This window comes from Aotus nancymaae, unplaced genomic scaffold, assembly GCF_030222135.1.
Source record: "Aotus nancymaae isolate 86718 unplaced genomic scaffold, 86718_ANA_hifiasm-v0.15.2.pri h1tg000077l, whole genome shotgun sequence".
Taxonomy (NCBI): domain Eukaryota; kingdom Metazoa; phylum Chordata; class Mammalia; order Primates; family Aotidae; genus Aotus; species Aotus nancymaae.
This window is the reverse complement of record NW_026988492.1, coordinates 19,400,452-19,419,984: the sequence shown is the minus strand read 5'-3', so window position 1 is coordinate 19,419,984 and position 19,533 is coordinate 19,400,452. Positions and strand designations below refer to the sequence as shown.

General features: G+C 37.7%; 2 protein-coding genes across 3 annotated transcripts in view; both read left to right on the top strand.

Annotated features, from left to right (window-relative positions):
* HSPA14 (heat shock protein family A (Hsp70) member 14) overlaps positions 1-19,533 on the top strand; it is a 31,067-nt gene that overhangs the window by 1,743 nt on the left and 9,791 nt on the right. The window contains exons 3-10 of the mRNA XM_012455984.2: positions 59-141; positions 8,978-9,026; positions 9,155-9,260; positions 10,073-10,163; positions 11,556-11,660; positions 12,714-12,875; positions 14,464-14,619; positions 16,180-16,282. Coding sequence (XP_012311407.1) covers positions 59-141; positions 8,978-9,026; positions 9,155-9,260; positions 10,073-10,163; positions 11,556-11,660; positions 12,714-12,875; positions 14,464-14,619; positions 16,180-16,282 — 855 coding nt within the window. The remainder of the gene's footprint in view (positions 1-58; positions 142-8,977; positions 9,027-9,154; positions 9,261-10,072; positions 10,164-11,555; positions 11,661-12,713; positions 12,876-14,463; positions 14,620-16,179; positions 16,283-19,533) is intronic.
* On the top strand, positions 57-6,917 carry MSANTD7 (Myb/SANT DNA binding domain containing 7). Of its 2 annotated transcripts, none has more exons than XM_012455986.2 (2): positions 57-141; positions 3,385-6,917. In XM_012455986.2, exon 2 carries the CDS (start codon positions 3,465-3,467, stop codon positions 3,906-3,908), a length of 444 nt encoding a protein of 147 aa, XP_012311409.2. In that variant the 5' UTR covers positions 57-141; positions 3,385-3,464; the 3' UTR covers positions 3,909-6,917. The 2 variants fall into 2 exon arrangements, with proteins under 2 accessions (XP_012311409.2, XP_064224479.1); XM_064368409.1 differs by lacking the exon at positions 57-141 and adding an exon at positions 2,192-2,864.

Genomic DNA, 19,533 nt, shown 5'->3' with positions numbered 1-19,533 from the left:
ATGCATTGTTTTATATGTGTGTGTGTATATATATATATATATTTTTTTTTTTTTTCAGATTGTTGGGTTGGCAGCAAAACAAAATAGAATAAGAAATATTTCAAATACAGTAATGAAAGTAAAGCAGATCCTGGGCAGAAGGTATGGAATCAAATGATACTTTTAAATATGGTAATAGATACATGTTTATAAATTCTAAGCATAATGTGAAATGAAACTAGAAACAGCATAGTTTGTTTTCTCATTGCTTTTTATGACTGAGTCATTACAGAGAGTACCTCCAGTAGGCTGTTTCTTTTGATTATTAGTGTCGGATCTTCTCCAGTGTGGGAGTCACTCAGGCGTTAGTTTCTTGCTGACAGATCTGTTAGTATTGATAAATGCCAACATTCATTTAATTTTGGTAATTTGTGTCATTCAGAGGTAATAATTTGGATTTTTCACATTTTTAGATTTTTTTAACTAAGAGAATTTCAGAGATTTTGTGAGAATTTGAAGACTTTTTGGCAATGTGGTTGAATTTTGCAGAATCTATTACAGTTGTTTATAATTTATGTAGACACCATTGATTTTCTTCCTCAGGATCTTTTGTGACACTTTCTGGGAACTGACTTTTCCCAATGACTTATAAATTTAATCATTAAAGTAACAGCTAAATTAACGTCTTATGTAAGAATCAGATTAATCATCTGTTGTAATTTTAATTAAGTTTTTTTAAGATTAAAAGAGGCTGGCTTCCCCAGACTTCTGTCTCCTCAAATTATAGATTGCTATAATAATTAGGGGTTTTCCTTTTCACTACTGTAGTAATGCTTGATAGAGTGTTTTTAAATTTTCAAAGTGCTTTCACATCTATTTAACCCTCTCAGCATCCTTATAAAATTGGCAAGGCAAATACTATCATTCTCTGTTTATAGATGAGAAAATCAAGGTACAAAGAAATTGTGGCATTATTTTCAGGGTAAACTAGATAAGACTGCAGATCAGATCTCCTCACCCTCTACCCCAGGTTCTTTCTTCCAACTTCTTTTAGTGAGAATTTAAGTAAAAATGTCCTTGTATTGATTTTGAATTTGGATATTAGGGATTAAATTTAATATTTATTTCTTTTATAATATTTGTTTTGTATCTCTTACCTGTGTTCAATTAAATTGAACTTGATATTAATCTTTTTCCTTAGGATATTTGTGTACTAAGCCAAAAACTATAGTAGTTTGGAGAGAATTCAGTATTTGGTGACAATAAGTATATCCCCATATCCTTTTACTTATTGACAGAACTTAGTACTGAGCATAGTAAATATAAGTTGGTGTCAAGTATTTTCATATCATAAAGCCTAAAAAAAAAGTTGTAGATGGGTCTTAAAGCCTGAATCACCGAGCAGCCAACAGTATGTTTGTTTTTTAATTAAACTTTTTGAATGAATCGTAGTTTCCCATGCTGCTGTGTAAGAAATAATGCAGAGACATTTAACTCATTACTGGATTCACCACTTCTCCCCGTGGTTACATCTTGCAAAACTATAGTGCAATATCACAACCAAGATGCTCACATTGATATAGTCCAGATACAGAACATTTCCTTAGATCGCTCCCCTGGTAGCCGACAATATGTTCCTGTTTCTTTTGTGCTGCTTTGTGGGGGCCAATGGTTAGAGTAATGACGTGGCTGTCTTCTGCCATATTGTGCAAGAAAGCTTTGTATTAGCAGAGCAGCTTAAACTCACTTTTCTGGCCCATTGTGACAGTCAGATGGGTAACACAGAGCTGCAGTGTGCTGTGATTAGTGAAGGCTGAGCATCTTTCAGATTGCTATAGTGTGGTCATGCTTGGACTCCTGTAGAGTTAGCTGCCTGTGGTCCAGGTGATTTTCCCTCTCAGCCTATTTACTCACCAGACAAGGGTGATTTTTACAGATCCATTATTGTGCCAACTCTCAGCCATGGAAGCATTTGGCCCTTTCGTTACCAAGCCATTAAGTCCTTGGCGCGGTGTCTACCCTTGGTGAACTCCCAAAGTTGGGCTTTTTCAGTCTTGGCCTCATGCCTATTTATGACCTACTCACAGGTAGCACCACTTAACTTGCTGCCAAAATTATCCTTACACCCTTCCTGTAACTCTCATTCCCCTGTGGCCTTCCAGCCAGAAATGCGGTCCTTGGACCTGGCTTCTCAGCAATTATCCCTGACGGGGAAGAACCGGCTGGCTCCTGGAGATATCCTGAGAGCACACAGAGCTTCCCCACACCTTCAGACTTGCACCTTGCTGTCCAGAAGCTGCCCAGCCCTCCTTCCCAACCCACAATGGCCAGTGCCAGTAGCAGCGCGGGCATCCGGTGGTCCAAACAGGAGACACGAACTCTTCTCTCCATACTAGGCGAGGCAGAGTATATTCAGCGCCTCCAGACTGTGCATCACAATGCAGATGTCTATCAGGCTGTGTCTAAGCGAATGCAGCAGGAGGGCTTCCGCCGCACCGAACGTCAGTGTCGCTCCAAGTTTAAAGTGCTGAAGGCATTATATTTAAAGGCCTATGTTGCCCATGCCACAAGTATGGGTGAGCCACCACACTGTCCATTTTATGATACGTTGGATCAGCTTCTCCGAAATCAGATAGTGACTGACCCAGACAACCTAATGGAGGATGCTGCTTGGGCCAAGCACTGTGATCAGAACTTAGTGGCCTCTGATGCCCCAGGGGAAGAGGGAACCAGCATTCTAAAATCTAAAAGGACTCAGGCAGCTGATCATCAGCCTATCTTGAAAACAGTTAAGGAATCAGATGAGGATTGTCAGCTAAGAATCAGTGACCGGATACGAGAAACCAGTGACCTTGAGGACTCCTGGGATGAATCCTCGGGTGCAGGTAACTCCCAAGCATGTGAAGGATTTGGGTCCCAGAGTCACGTGGCTCTAAAAAGCTGTGTCTGTTTGGGTAATGTCCTCTTCAGCATAGTTCCTGTTTCTGCCTCATTCTGTCCCACCCACCTTTTTAAAAACCTAATACTGAACTCAAGGGCTCCAGGTTTTCAAAACCTATGCCCCTAGCTACATGAGATATTAGAACTCTTTAAACCTAGAAATGCTCTTTAGAACCAAACTAGTTCTGGCATTATTTGTAATGGGTAGTTAGGAACTTGTAGGTCTAGAGTGGGCTGGATAGCTATGTACAAAGGGGTTCAGGAAGGCAAGGGAGAAGTTTTAGAGGTGAAATTAAACAGACCAAAATGTTCAGATTAAGGAAATGGATTCTTCCCAGTCCCTGGTGGAAAGAGGCCTTTCCAGAACAACCATAGTTTTATAATTGTCTCTCAGCTCTGCTGCTGGCTCCAAACATTCCCTTAGCAGGAATGTCCTCTTTGCAACATTGTTGCTTTGTTTTTCAGGGTGCTCTCAAGGGACCCCCAGCTACAGCAGCTCCCACAACCTTTTCAGAGGTGCAGTTGCTCCCTGTCAGAGCAGCCCCATGGCCAGACTGGGTGTGTCCGGGGAGCCCAGCCCCTGCACCAGCACCAGCCACAGCACTCCTGGGGTAGCCTCCACTCCGCAGACTCCAGTCTCCTCTTCCAGAGCTGGTTTTGTTTCTGGTGGGGATAGGCCCTTGACCAGTGAGCCCCCTCCAAGGTGGGCAAGGCGAAGAAGGCGGTCAGTGGCCAGGACTATCGCAGCTGAGTTGGCAGAAAACAGGCGATTGGCACGAGAACTCTCAAAGCGGGAGGAAGAAAAACTGGACAGGCTGATTGCTATTGGTGAGGAGGCCAGTGCTCAGCAAGACACTGCCAATGAGCTCCGCAGGGATGCTGTCATCGCAGTCAGACGTTTGGCAACAGCAGTGGAAGAGGCAACTGGTGCTTTTCAGCTAGGCCTTGAAAAATTGCTTCAGAGGTTGATTTCAAATACCAAAACTTAGGAACTGATTACAAAAGGCTCTGTTTCCTAAACTGGTAGAAGTCTAGTTCCAAAACCTGCCTTCTGAATCCCTGGCTCCTTTTCTGTGTCCTCAGAAAAAAAACATGGATGAACCATTATTATCCAGATAGTATGACTATACTTACTAGTTCGTTTTCCCAAGATTCTCCACCAAATGGAAGACCTTTCAGAAATGCAAGGGGTGGCCAAGTTCTAGAGAGCTGGTTTGTCCTAGCTTTGTCACAGATGTGAAGCAGTTTAGTTTACCTCTCTCCAACAGTTTCTTCGTCTGTAAAATGGGAATCAATAATAACTCCTGCCCTGCCTACCTCACAGGGTTGTTGTGAGGATCACATGACTCATAGATGTGAAAGGGCTTAAAAGTTTAAAAGCACTATACACATTCAAGTTATTGATGCATATGGCCTTGGCTGAGGTAAGGCACATTAGTTTACAAGATACGGGAGTATGGATGTATACTGTGACTTCATTGCTTGAATCTTTCCTTGCTGGTTTAACTTGATTGCTTCATGGAGTTTGAAATCTTAATTTTTAAAATCCCTCTGTGGCTCATTAGACTTGTATAGGCACAACCTGTATTTGTACCTTAATCTTGTATGTTTCCACTGCTGTCTCTCTGACATATCTACTAGCAAGCATTCTTTTAATAGTCAAACCACTTTCTCCCTTTCGTTTTACTGGTTCTTAGTCTCCTAGCAATATAAGGAAATAAGAAGTGATAGGGACCCACTATAGTATGTTATGGTTTATATCGATAATCTTCAATATAAAACATTGGCCATTTTATAAAATATTAAATGTAAGTAAATTCTTTGCATTTCATACTATTTGGGTGCCTTTAGATGCCTAAGTTACATCTTTTAAATTTCAGTTGCCATTTGAACATTGTAGAGACAATTCAGATTATATCAGTTTCCAATCTGCTTTTAGCTGATTTCATTCTTTTCTGTTATTTTTTGTCTAGTATGTTATACAGGGCAAGCCCTAGAAAACTTTCCTTTTAAGGAGCTTTCCAAGGTTACTTTTCCTCAGATGTTGTAGAGAGAAGTTTATGTAGTCGATGGCATCTGGTAGAAGAGAAAAGCTTTGTTTCCCCCTTTAACTTTGGGAAGAGTAGAGGATGATGTGGATAAAGATTGTCTGCAATAAATGACTTCTTTTAAGCACTAGCCCTGAACAGATGAGTCCCCTCCCCTCCCCTAGACACACTTCGGGAGAGATGAAGGTGATAAGCGGCACTTTCGATTTACTCTAGAAGGGAAGCCATTATTGTCTGTCATTAAAGTAACTTAAAGCTTTCAGTTGTTTACTCAGTACTTTTTGGAATACAAATAGGAATCTTTGGGATTTAAAAGTTTTCCCATAGTCTAGAAGCTGGAAAAATGAAAAAAGAGTGGGCATGTTGAAAGAGGGTTTATTTTCTATTTTTGCAAGCTCGAGTGCTTAGCTAAATGCTGGAAATGCACTTGGGTGGAGAAATGGTTGGAGCAGCAGTAGAAACATACCCAGAACCATGAGTAGATGGCAAGTGGGCTGCTATGCCAACCCAGGGGTGGAGGTGTGAGGCAGCTGGCGTGGTAGAATGTGCTGGGATCTAGTTAGAAGTTCTGGACTCATCCTGTCACAGTTTATTTCATCAGGCAAATCACTTGCCCTTTTCTATTATTATTATTTTATTTATTTATTTTTTTTGAGACAGACTCTCAGTATGTTGTCCAGGCTAGAGTGCAGTGGTGCAGTCTCGGCTCACTGCAACCTCTGCCTCCCAGGTTCGACTGATTCTCCTGCCTCAGCCTTCCGAGTACCTGGGATTACACACGTGTGCTAATTTTTGTATTTTTACTAGGAACAAGGTTTCACCATGTTGGCCAGGCTAGTCTCAAACTCCTGACCTCAGGTTATCTGCCCACCTTGACCTCCCAGAGTACTGAGATTACAGGTGTGAGCCACTGTGCCTGGCCAATTCATGCCTCAATTTCTTCATCTCCAGATTGAGGGATTTGTAGTAGATGATTTTTTTTTTGCACTAGTACCTTCCAGCTCTAAAAAAGTTTAAAATAGCATAATAAAAGGCAACATGAAAGTGAAATTTTAATTGTAATATTTTCTGTCACAGGAGCATATGTATATTTCAAATACTGGTAACAATTCTAGCATTCTGTGGTATTAATATTTATTAATATGCTCATGAACTTGTAAGCACCACACCAGACATACAGACTCTTTGCTTTAAAGGAGCATATATTTAAGACATTAAAATAGCTACAGCTATATTCCTTTTCTCAATTGTCTTAGGCTACTATATGGAAAGATATGTGTCAATTATAGGTAGTTGGGTAGATTTTCTGGAAGAACTGAAGTACTTGAAAGAGAGTTAGACCTATATTCTATAAATCTATTAATGGTAGCAAAGTGCATAGACAGAAATTTCTTTGAGATGAAAGGAGTGCTGAAGTAGAGAAATGGAATTAAAGTTTGGATGTAGTATTGTGAAATTCATGGGTAAAGTAACCTTAATGTGGAAATAAAAGTCAAAGGAAAGGTCTTGAATAAGTAAACAGAAAAATAGGCTAAAAATATTAAGGGGAGGGAAATTGCAATACAGGGAGACAGTGTGCAAGAAAGCAAACCACCAGGAATCTGCCTATGTGGTGGACCGAACCGTTACTACCTGAACCCCCCTTTCCAGTATTCCATAACTCAGGTTCCTCATTTATAAAGTGGGAAACTCATAATTGTCCTACCTACCTCACAGGGGTGTTGTGAGGATCAAAGGAACAGATGAATATATGAGCACTTTCAGATGTGTCGGGCACTGTCATATAATGAGTGGGGGAAAGACCCTGGAGCACGAGTGATACACACCATAGGATTAACTGTGCCTCCTCAAGTCCATCATGTAAATAAGGTGCTATGTATAACAACTTCCCACCACCTTTGTTTTTCTGTTCAGTAATCCTGGTCTGGACAAATAAAGCTTTCACTTGTATGTGGTTATGGGTCAGTCCACTAACTTTGTTATGATGTCTTTGATTCTTTGTTGCCTCCATTCTCTGCATTGCTTTTTTCTTCTCTGCTAAGTGTCTTGCCTGTCTGTGGCCTTTGGAGCTACATGTGCTTTCTGTCTTCAGATGACGGCGGCCCTCTTTATACAGCAATTGAGAAATAATTTTCTATTTCTAAGAGTTCTGTAAATTCCGTAAAATATCCTTGCTGGCACATTCTGTTGTCTAAGTGGTAGACAGCCTACCCATAATAGTGTAAATTGTCCTTGTTGACTTAAATTCTAAAGGAAATAGAACTAGTAAGTGTCATGCTGAAATTCTAATATCGGTGCAAAACCCACTATGAACCACAAGTTACATAATAGTGTAAATTGTCCTGGTTGACTTAAATTTAAAGGAAATGAACTAGAAATTCTAATATTGGTGCAAAACCCATAATGTCTTAAATATATACTCCTTTAAAACAAACTTTATCTTTTTTTCCTACTCGTAATGTGTTTCGGGTATAGTTAATATTAAATACTGAGCTTAGGAAAAGAAAGAAGCAAAGAGTTTAATGGAAAGAATACTGAACTTTGTATTGAAGGTCTGGATGCCAGCCAATCATGCCATTAGTTAGTTGTGTGACTTTGGGCAAGCTACTTAGTTATCTCCCATCCTGTTGATATTTTAGGTGATAGAGAAGGAAGTATGAGGAACCTGCAAGTATTTCAGAAATCTAAGCAAAATTAGTCCATTTTAAAACCCTTTTGCCTGCCATTTTTTTTCTTTTTTTTTTTTTTTTTTTGAGACAGAGTCTCCCTCTCTCACCTAGGCTGCAGTGCAGTGGTGCGATCTCAGCTTACTGCAACCTCACCTCCCGGGTTCAAGCAATTCTCCTGCCTCAGCCTCCCAAGTAGCTGGGATTACAGGTGCACCACCGTGCCCAGCTAATTTTTGTATATTTAGTAGAGACAGGGTTTCACCATTTTGGCCAGGCTGGTCTTGAACTCCAGACCTGGTGGTCCACCTGCCTCGGCCTCCCAAAGTGCTGAAATTACAGGCGTAAGCCACCACACCAGGCCTTCTCTGCCTCTTAACAAGTTAATGTCCCTAGATGCTCTGTAACCCTTCAGCAACTAGCCACTATTAATTTTCGACTTCTCTTATTAAACATTTAAGGCTGGCCTCCAAATAGAATAGTCACAGCTCCTTGGAAGAAGGGTTTAATGGAAGGGTACTAGTCTATTTTATTTTAATTTCTAGATGACATTAAGCCAATAATCAGAGATTTCTATCCCTTCTCAAGGAACAGAAGTACTATGATCATATACAAGATTAGTGGGAGGAAACTTGGTAAAGTATGAACAATAGCAGCCTGATAGAGAATACCTGTGCTAACCTACTGGCTCTGCTCCTTGTTAGCTTATAAGTCATTGGCCCGCTCTGAAGCGCTTTATCTCTGAAATAATACCTGCCAGACACACCCCACTTAGGTGTTGTGAGGCTAAGGTGAGATAATGTACATGAAAACATTTTGTAGACTGCATAAGTTGCTTAAATCTGTTTACATATGCATATTTGTAGTACCCCACACCTTTCTATAAACAACATCCCTAGTTTTGCTCAAACTTTTGGTTTCTGGAGTTGGTATGTGTTCAGAAACCAAGCAACAAAGATGGTCTTAGCTACTGTGGTTTGCCCTTAGTTTGCAACCTTTCATCTCAGCGGTTGGGTTTTCAGAATCATAGGTGTGAAAGTATGGTATAAAATTGTGGCTATTATAAACAGTACTTCAAAATATATAGCATCTATTAATAGCAAGGCCAGAACAAGAAAGCTACTTTCAAATGCAAAGATCAGCACTTTAGTAGAATTACCGTAACCCTTATAAATATTCTATCTTCTGTAACATTTGAAGACTTTTAGTATTAAGCAGCTTAATAATTTTGTTAATATTTTAATATTTTTTCAATGATATTGAGAAATACAGTCTACTTTAAACTTTATATATCTCCAATACTGATTTTAATACTTAGCTATCTTTATCTTTCTTTATGGACAGCTCCAATGATCCACAAGCTCAGAAATATATCACGGAAAGTAAATGTTTAGTGAGTATGGTTCTATTATTGCTTCCCTATTATACAGAGTAATTACCAAGGTCATAACATATAATGTTGATTCGAAACCTTGCACTGTTACTAAAAATTATTTAGCATAATTATAATTTATTTTATAGGTCGTTGAAAAAAATGGGAAATTACGATATGAAATTTATACTGGAGAAGAAACAAAATTTGTTAACCCAGAAGATGTTGCCAGACTGATATTTAGAAAAATGAAAGGTATTGAGCAAAAGATATATGACAGTTACCTTTAATGATCTTTTGAAAGTTGACCTTAAAAAAAAAAGTTAGCGGCATTTTTAGATCTTGGGAGAAGCAGAGTGATTGAACAGATAAGTAAGGATACACAAACCACAGACCTGGTTGGGATGCTAATTGGCTTTGTGCCCTTGCCTTCCCTGCCTTTGATTTCACTATAATTCATATAAATTGATTAGGGCAAATAAGAGTTTTCAAAACATACTTAGCGGCCAAGTAAGCTTGGTGAATAGTGGCACTTCAAGATTGACAATATACTGTAAACAATAATTTAGGCAGATTAAGTAGGTCTGATTTTTATTAGCAATTTAGACAAAGGCTCTGAGCGAGTGGTATTCTGTGAAACAATTTGGGAAATTCTGGAATAGATTGTTTATAAGGCTCCCTTCAGCCCTGGAATGATGTTAAGAACTTGTGGGATGGAAGGCATCCTATTTAAATGTAGGGAACTAACATTATGAGGTTGTGTCTTCACACGGATGCATTAGGAGCTCATGCTCCATGGAGTCATTCTAATTTAGAAGATGGTTAACAATGAAGCCTAAGAGCCAGGATCTTTGGAAAGCTAGTTCTGTGTCTAAAAGATACCACCAAAACCGCAAGAAGTGCTTCATGATTTAAGAACGCAGAGAAGAAAATTGACATGAGGCGGGAGGCGGGGCAAGCAAGTGCATTGGAAAATATGTTTAGTGAGATCTGTGTCATAAATTAATAAATCTTAAAGTATCACTTGTCATTTTTTTCATCAGAATTTTGTATTTTTTCATATACAGAAACGGCACATTCTGTATTGGGCTCAGATGCAAATGATGTAGTTATTACTGTCCCATTTGATTTTGGAGAAAAGCAAAAAAATGCTCTTGGGTAAGTATATGGGGTTTATCTTACTGGCTTAATTAAAAGAAATACAAATTTCACAAAAATCGCTATTTAGTAAAAGGTAACATTTGAATGTACGTTAGGCAATAAAATTGTATTTGTAAATAACTTAGTAAGGTGTAATGATCTCTAATTTTTTTTTTATGAAATGCCAAGAGACCAGGCATGGTGGCTCATGCCTGTAATCCCAGCACTTTGGGAGGCTGAGGCAGGTGGATCACCTGAGGTCAGGAGTTCATAGCCAACGTGGCAAAACCCCGTCTCTATTAAAATACAAAAATTAGCTGGGCATAGTGGTGGTACCTATACTTCCAGCTACTTGTGAGGCTGAGGCATGAGAATCCCCTGAACCCAGGAAGCGGACGATGCAGTGAGCCAAAGTCACGCCACTCCACTCCAGATTGGGCAACAGCGAGACTCTGTCTCAAAAATAAAATAAAAAAGAAAAGAAATGCCAAGAGAACATAAAACTATAGTGTACCCTCAGGTATTTTGATAGGAAACATTTTAAATTACAGGTTAAATTGACATTTATCAATCACTTTGCCTTAGTTTTCTGTAATTAAGGTTTATGTGGGAATTAAATGTACAGTTTTAGAAAATATTTGTGATTATTTCTTCACCTTAGATCTTAACATCTAAACAAAAAAGTTATATTTAGTTTTTACAGGTCATTATGCAAATGTATTGGTGAGCTTTTATGTCTTTGCTATGTAGGATAGAGTTTTACACAAGGCTCCGGGCATTGAAGTTGCTTCTGAGGCAGAGAATTGCCTTATTTGCTTTTAAAAACTGAACACTAGGTTAAAGAAATTAGAACATTTCAAGTGTTTTATAAGTTTGTCTTTCTAAAGTTTTTAAATAGGCATTTTTTTCCTTCAATAAATGTGTATTGATTACTGTTTAAGCCACACTATATTAAAGGTTGAGTAAATAGAGATAAATAAGACATGGTTTATGATGTCACAGAATTAACAAGATAATAATGATAAAGTGTGGCAAGTACTTTGAATGGGAACGTTCTGGATAGCATGAAGACAGGACATCTGTCCTAGACTCTGAGAGCCCAAAAGACTCATCTTTTGAACTTTTTTTTTAGCATGGACATTTTTGAGAGCTTTCTTTGTCTTATTCAGTATATGTGCTTTTTGTTTTCTTTCTCAAGAAAATGGGCTCTGAACGTTATAATTTTAAACAGAAAGTGATCTCTTATAGTCATCCATTTGTTTTCTATATTCCTGTTTGATCATTATATGCCATGTTCTTTGAAATCTTAGTGGCTTTTGTATAAAATCTTTAGCAGAGTATTTCTAAAAACATAGACTGTAGAATTGAACATGTGATAAATTAAATTCACTGAAAGCAAATTGTTCACAGAGAAGCAGCTAGAGCTGCTGGATTTAATGTTTTGCGATTAATCCATGAACCATCTGCAGCTCTTCTTGCTTACGGAATTGGACAAGACTCCCCTACCGGAAAAAGGTAAAAATCATATTTTCAGTTTTAAGTTTTTTGAATGCAGAAAACATTTTAGGTTATAACAATTATATCAGTAAAGATTGTTACATAATGAGTGGTTCCCAACCTTTCTGGATAGAAAAACAGACTCTTGCCTAGAGTTTTTCAAATAGTTGAGAAAGATGTCCTAGGAAAGCACAGAAAGAACATAATGGAAGATTGAGCTTTTATGGCTTTGTCATATTGCCCTTATTTTGTCCTTGTTTTGGAGGAAGATTTGGAAATTCTAGGCCTGACCAGGTTCCAACTCAAGCTACGATACTGCTGATTTTTCTACCAATTCCAGTTATTAGACATGTTTGCAAACAATAGGTACTTTTATATACATCTGACCAGGCAGGTGATGGGAAATTTAGCATGAGGTTTGGGGACTTCTTTTAACGTTGAAATACTAGGACATACTTTTCCCTAATATAGCTGTCAGTATGTTTTAATAGAATGGATAGTTGTTCAGCTTTAGAAAAGTTAATTCAGATGCAGTGTTAATTTTACATAATTGTTTCACCTCATTGTTTGTATCTCCCAGTTAAATAAATAAATATGTATAAATCACAAGGAAGAATTATTTTTAGATAAATGTAGGAATATCAAATTATGAGTTTTGATACATGGAAAATGGGGAATTAGCTTCTAATTTTGCATATATCTACAGAACATGCAATTGCAGTAGTAACTTGCATAATATTGACACATAGAATTTCTATGTTCAGTTCTCTTAAAATTCACTATAATCACAAATCTCTTGAGTTACTTTGAAAAGTTAGTGTTTTTAACTCCTTACTCAGAAGAATCCAGTTGTACCCACATGACTAAGTAAAAAAGAACTTTGACTTGGATGCAGAACATCTCGGTTCTAGGCTTGATTTGTCACTAAGTGACTATAGACAACTTAGTTATTCATCTGAGATTTTCTATTTCCTCATTTGTAATTTAAAGGGATTAAACTAAGTGACTTCTAATGTCCAACTTAGTTTTAAAATGTTATTCCCTGATAACTTACTTTATCTTCTCTTGAAGCAATATTTTGGTGTTTAAGCTTGGAGGAACATCCTTATCTCTTAGCATCATGGAAGTCAACAGTGGAATATATCGGGTTCTTTCAACGAACACTGATGATAACATCGGTGGTGCCCATTTCACAGAAACCTTAGCACAGTATCTAGCTTCTGAGTTCCAGAGGTGAGTATTAATGGCCTGAATAATACCTTCTGATTGAAGTTTTTCTTCACATATATTAATATTTTTCCTAATTTATTTTAAATTATCCGGCTGCAAAGAAGGATGTGGTTTTTTCATTTCTTGGAAACTGATATTTTCTTATCTAGAGTTATAATGTCCTGTCCAGGCAATTCAAAGAAGCAGAGTCCAGGCTGCCTAGCGCAGTGTGCTTGGATTTTCACTTAGTGTAAAGGGCCCATCAGACACTGAACTGCATGAGCTTGGATTTTAATTCGTCATGTACTGCTCTTCTGTCTGGATAAAGGAGTGTATAGGCACTGAGGCTTCATTGCCTTCTGAAGAGTTTTTAAAAGTTTGGCTCTGGTGAAGATTGCATTATGTTATCTTCATATTCCAGTGAGTTACTGTCTTATGGAGTATTTATTTTAATTACTCATCTACCACTAGGAATAATTCAGTCTTGTTACTGGATATAATTACTCCAAAATTCTAAGCCTTTTGGATGTAACGAAAGTCAAATATGTAAAGATTATACTTTGGGTATTGCTGTTGTAAAAAATATATATAACTGAAATGGTATTTTTGCCAGTTTGACTAACCTAATTGGTTGAAGAAGTCTTAAAGAAGTTGTAATGTCTCACTTGTTTGATAAAGACCTGTACGGCTTTTGTTATAAAGATGTTGTTTAAACAAATTCATTGATTACTACTTAGCAAGTAGTTTTGAAAATGAATTCATATTGGAGACAGCGAAATGTAATTTTACATATTTTGTTATATGTGTGAAATTTATTTGAAGAAGCACTTGTAGGTTTTTTTCTTCTTAATGCTTGACAAATGACTTTATCCCATTAAACAGTGGTTGTGCTATAACTATAAAAGGTAACATAGGAGACTTTGACCCAGTTACATAAATCATCCATAACCTCTGTGTCTCACCTGGAAAAGAGTGGTATCTACTCTACTTTCTTCAGAGTACAGCCTGTTATTACAATTACATAATGCAGCAGTTCATGGTTACGTAATGTAGCAATTCAGAGTATTAAGGAAATTGGTAACCCATTTTTCTTGAGGTGACTCTTTTAGTTACACATAGTGTTTTAGGAAAGTTTAGAGGGATTAGAAGCATAATACTAAAATCTGGAATAAAATACTGATTCACTAATTTTATTTATCTTTTTATTTATGTATTCATTTATTCATTTATTTTGAGACAGAGTTTTGCTCTTGTTGCCCAGACTGGAGTGCAGTGGTGCAATCTCAGCTCACTGCAGTCTCCACCTCCTGAGTTCAAGCAACTCTCCTGCCTCAGCCTCCCAAGTAGCTGGGATTCCAGGTATGCGCCACCACACCTGGCTAATTTTGTATTTTTAATTTCACCATGTTGGCCCTGGTTGGTCTCAAACTCCTGACCTCAGGTGATCCACCTGCCTCAGCCTCCCAAAGTGCTGGGATTACAGGCATAAGCCGCTGCACCTAGCCTGATTCACTAATTTATTATTGTTCTAATAAGGATTATCCAGATTTTAGTTACAATATTGTAAATGGCCCAGTAATTTTAAACTTCAAAGGCTATATTTTTAATTTAGATCCTTCAAATACGACGTGAGAGGAAATGCACGAGCCATGATGAAATTGATGAACAGTGCTGAAGTAGCAAAACATTCTTTGTCTACCTTGGGAAGTGCCAACTGTTTTCTTGACTCATTATATGAAGGGCAAGATTTTGATTGTAATGTGTCCAGGTAAAACTGAAGTTCAAAAACTTAAAAAAAAATTCCAGCATACTTGTTTAGGTATAATTTTCTTACTTTGGGTTTTTTGTTTGTTTGTTTGAGATATATCAACTATCTATAATGTCTTTACTTTTGGGGTCCAGTTTTTATCAGACGAATAGCTGTTACCAGAGTAATTACATCAGTCATGATTGTTTGCTCTGTTATTTTATGGCTACAATTAGGAGTGTGTGAAGGCATCCTAAAACCTTCAACCTAGTCCTACAAGTGATTATGCCTTTACCCAGAAAGTACAAAGGGAAGTCATGCTGTAGTCTTTGTGTTGCAGATTTGCTAATAATAATGATACAGCCTATTCAAACCTCCCAACAACATAATAGGTGACTTTGAAGCATACTGAAATTTTCCAGGACTGCAGTATCTTTTTTTTTTTTTTTTAGGATTCTAGTGACTGTATTTGTTCAATTCTCTTTTTATCTGTTTAGTTTAGCTTCTTCACTTTCCCCTGGCCTTCATGAAGACTAGATCTGCACTGCCCAATAAAAGAGCCACTAATCACCTGTGGCTGCTTAAATTTAACTTAATTAGAATAACATTAAAAATGTAGTTCCTCAGTAGCACTAGCTGCAGTTCAAATGTTCAGTAGTCATGTGGGTAGTGATTGGCAGAAAGGTCTGTTGGACAATTATGCTCTAGATATTTTAAGAAAGAGTTCAGGCTACAACTCAAAAGATAGAAAAGGTGTTGCATTGAATTAGAATCTCTTTGTGGACAGAGTATGTGTATTTTTCTAGTTCCAGAATTCCTTAGGGTTAAGTGTGTCTAGGTCCTTAGTATATATTTGCTCTGTTAATCAGTAATTAAGAAATGAAATTTATAATTTTTCATTAGGGCTATTTTGACATTGTCACAAGTTTTCAACCATAAAAGTATGCTTTAATGTCTATAGGGATTATAGGTACTAATATACAACATTAATTTTTAAGCCACTCATCTGCATTTAAGAAGTTCTGTATGAAGATTAGGGAACACATTTTTTATGACCATAAATTTTTCTTAAAACTTTATTATCTGACAGCATTCAAGTTTCTCAAGGAATACAGAGGAACTAAACTTATGTACAACAGGGTCTCAAACTGTCAAGGAAAATCATTAGAAATAATTTTTAAAACTTCAACATATAAAAATAGCAGAAACTTCCAAATTATGATTTGAATAAGGTCAGTAGGCTTATTGTTGGGAATGCTATATGCTGGGTATGTATTTTTGATGTTTTATTTTTTGGAAGCTTTTAAGTAGGCCATAAGCAAGCTGGACTTTCACTTGAATTTGATACTATCTTCATACATATGTAGATGAATGACCTAGACCCTTCTTCCTCAATGATATTGTACTCTTCTTATTTAATACTTTATTCTGATGTAAACCTGTCATTCAGAGAGCTATCATATTGAGTTTTGGCATTATTCTTCACAAGAAAAAGAAAAGTGAAATTTGTTTGATTGTACTAAGCCCTGTTTTGTTTTTCTCTTGCTCTTTGTGTGTTTCTCTGTGTGTGTATGTGTACAGAGCAAGATTTGAACTTCTTTGTTCTCCACTTTTTAATAAGTGTATAGAAGCAATCAGAGAGCTCTTAGGTCAGAGTGGATTTACAGCAGATGATATCAACAAGGTAATGCTTTTATATTTTTCTTAATTATTTTAGGTGTATCAGACTTGGACTCGAGGAAATAGCTCTTGGTGCTGAAAGAATATTTTTATGCATTTAAGTATTTTCTTAGCTTGTGTTAATGAATAAGGAAAAATTGATTAAATTTTTATTAATGGCTCTGGTGAACTCATATTTATATGTTCAGTTTCCTAGCAAAACAGAATAATTCCTTTCCAGTGTATTTCTTATATGTAAGAAAGGTATTTGAATACTTACTATGTGCCAGGCACTGTTTCTAAGAGTTTTACACGTATTAACTTGTTGAATACTCATAGCAGTTCTGAGGTAGGAACTATCATTTATCCCCAAGGTAAGCACTATTACTTATCCCAGCTTTGTAAGTGAAGGCACCAAGGTACAGAGATTAAGTAGCTTCCCAAAGATCACATGGTAAGTAATAGAGTCAAAATTTAACTCAGTATTCTTCCTGTGTCTACTCATAACTAGTACACCAGGCTGCTTCCCACTCCTTGCTTAGGAACATATTTTTAGACTTTCAAAAAAATTCAAATGTTTAGTGTTTTCTTTTTTTCCCCAAATTTTTTCTCTTCATTGAAGATACTCTTTTTATAAATGTAAAATGAACCAGGCACGGTGGCTCACGCTTGTGATGCCAACATTTGGGATGCCAAGGAGGGAGGTTTGCTTGAGCCCAAGAGTTCAAGACTAGCCTTGGCAACATAGTGAGACACTGTCTCTACAAAACAAATTAGCCTGGCGTGGTGGTATGAGTCCTTCGTCCCAGCTACTCGAGAGGCTGAGGTGGGAAGATTGCTTGGGCCCAGGAGGTCAAGGCTGCATTGAGCCATGATTCGTACCACTTCACTCCAGCCTGGGGACAGAGCAACACCCAATCTCAAAAATAAAATAAAAATAAAATGTATATGACTTTTAAATTTTCATTATTAAAATAATAAGTATTGATGTAAGAAAATTCAGAAAATACCAAAAGGCAACTATATTTGCAACTAATCTAGTTTGCATGCTTAGGTTTGTTTGCTAGCTGTATTTTGGTGAGATTTTTAAATAACAGAAATAATTCTGTATGTACAGTTTTGAATTTTACTTAATTTGTATAAATAACCAATTTTCCCCCCATATTACTATAGTCTATTAACACAATTTTAAATAGATTGCTAATATCCTAAAAAACGAAGCGCACTGTCAATTTTTCACTGTGGTCCTATTGTAGACACCTCGGTTGGGTTTTTTTCCTCCCTGTAAGAGAATGATGCCTGGCTTTCTACAGAAGGTTTTATCATATTTAGGATTATTCTTTAGGGTAGATTCCCAAAGTAAAATACTAGGTCAAGAGTATCAATAGCTTAAGACTATTTTTACCTCAAGTTATTTTCCAAGAGAATTGAATTAACTAATAATCCCATCAGCAATATATAAGAGTATACATTTTACTATAGCCTTGCTTTTGTGAGTTTTACTATTTAAAGATAAATTTCTGATTGACTATTGCAAAAAGATCTTTTCACTTTATATTTCATTGGTTACTAGAGGATTTTTAAAAATGTTTATTTAATTTTGTGTCTCTGTGTGTGTAAATTTTTATTTATAAGCTATCATGTACAGCAGTCTTCCTTTGAGGCATTTACTTTGCTGTTTAGTTTTGGTCCTGCTAGGGAAGAGGATGTTTGACTTACTCTTGATCTTTGACTCTGATTCTGCCAGCCGCTTTGCTTAGATGGATGGCAAATATGAAATACAGTTTTCTTTTCATTTGTCTATAGTTTGACAGTTTTATGTTTTTACGGTTTTTTTTATGTCTGCTATAGTGTGACAAATGTTTTTTGCAATTTAGTTCAGTATGTTTTTTTTTTTTTTGACACAATGTGGCAGGCATTTTGCTAGGTGTTTGAAGGCTGGGAGGTGGATTGTGAAGAATGAGGCATGTCGTATGACGGTAGTAAAACAGTAGTGGAAGGTGTGTGGGCTTGGAGACAGACCCACCTGAACTGGAAGCCTCATGGTTCTAATAGTTCTAGACTGGGCAAAACACATCATTTCCTGAGCCTTACTTTCTCTTCTGATGAGAGTGATAATACTGTAAGTATAACTTTCTCTATAGGGTTGTTTGGAGGGTTAAAGGAAACATCTGTGGCACAGCCTGTCTGTTGCATATCGTGATAAATAAGCATCATTTCTCTTTCTTCATCAACTGGTCATGAAGCCCCGTCATTTCATTATCACTGATATTCCAGTTCTCAGTTGCTTGAATTGAGGGGAAATAGTTTTAGGTTTGAAAATGTTGTTAGAGATTCCAGATATTTCCAACATACAGGCTTTTGAGAACTTAATAATATGAAATTGTCTTCTTAGTTTGTTGATGTTGGTACAGTAAGAAAACAGCCCTCACCTTTCAGCAGTTTTCTGCAACACTTAGGTTACAGGTGGGCAGCTGAAGTTAGCTGTGGTTCCACTGCTGGAGCTCTTTTCCATTTCTGTTCTGGGACCCAGGCCACAGGAGCAGCTGCCTGGGCCTCTGATGAGATAGGTGCATGTCAGTGTGTTTGCATTCAATGTCACAGCAGGTATGACAGTGGGGCAGAGAGATAGACCCCACCTACCAAGTTGTGGGAGTGGGTAGGGTGGGTAATCCTCTTACAGGGAAAGGGGAGTGAATAATAGGGATTTACATGCATTCAAACATTTAATCCTCACACAGGCTCCAGGAAGTAGGTGCTTTTATCTCCATTTTCAGATGAGGAAACTAAGAGGTTTCCAGAGAGGTGAAGAATTTGCCTTACAGTCCTGAGGCTGGCACTTACATGGTGAGGCAAGGACTGGAACTCAGGCCGTCTGTCTCTGTCACTGTGCTCTTCATGCTTGTGACCACTGCCTTCTCATTTGGGTATCCCGCCGTCTAGTATGAGGAGTGTTTGGCTTTTCTCAGAAGGAATTCTCTAATCTCTTGCTGGAGGTGGTCAGGTGTCTGGCCTGAGAGCAGAGCTTCAGGGTTCTGAGCTTCAGGGTTCCTATCTTGAATGTGCAGACTTTTCCCTTCTTCTCCTTGTTTCAGCACCATGCCCCATCCCTGTTGCTGCTGTGTCTTCCTATCTAAGTCTCTCCCTGAGTGTGGGAGAAGGTGCAGGTGGCCACCTGTTTAGGTGAGGGAGAAGCTGGGGGCGGGGGTGGGGGCAGGAGCAGCCACTCCACATGTGTGCTTCCTTATGTTTTCACTTCTGTGCATCACCGTTGCT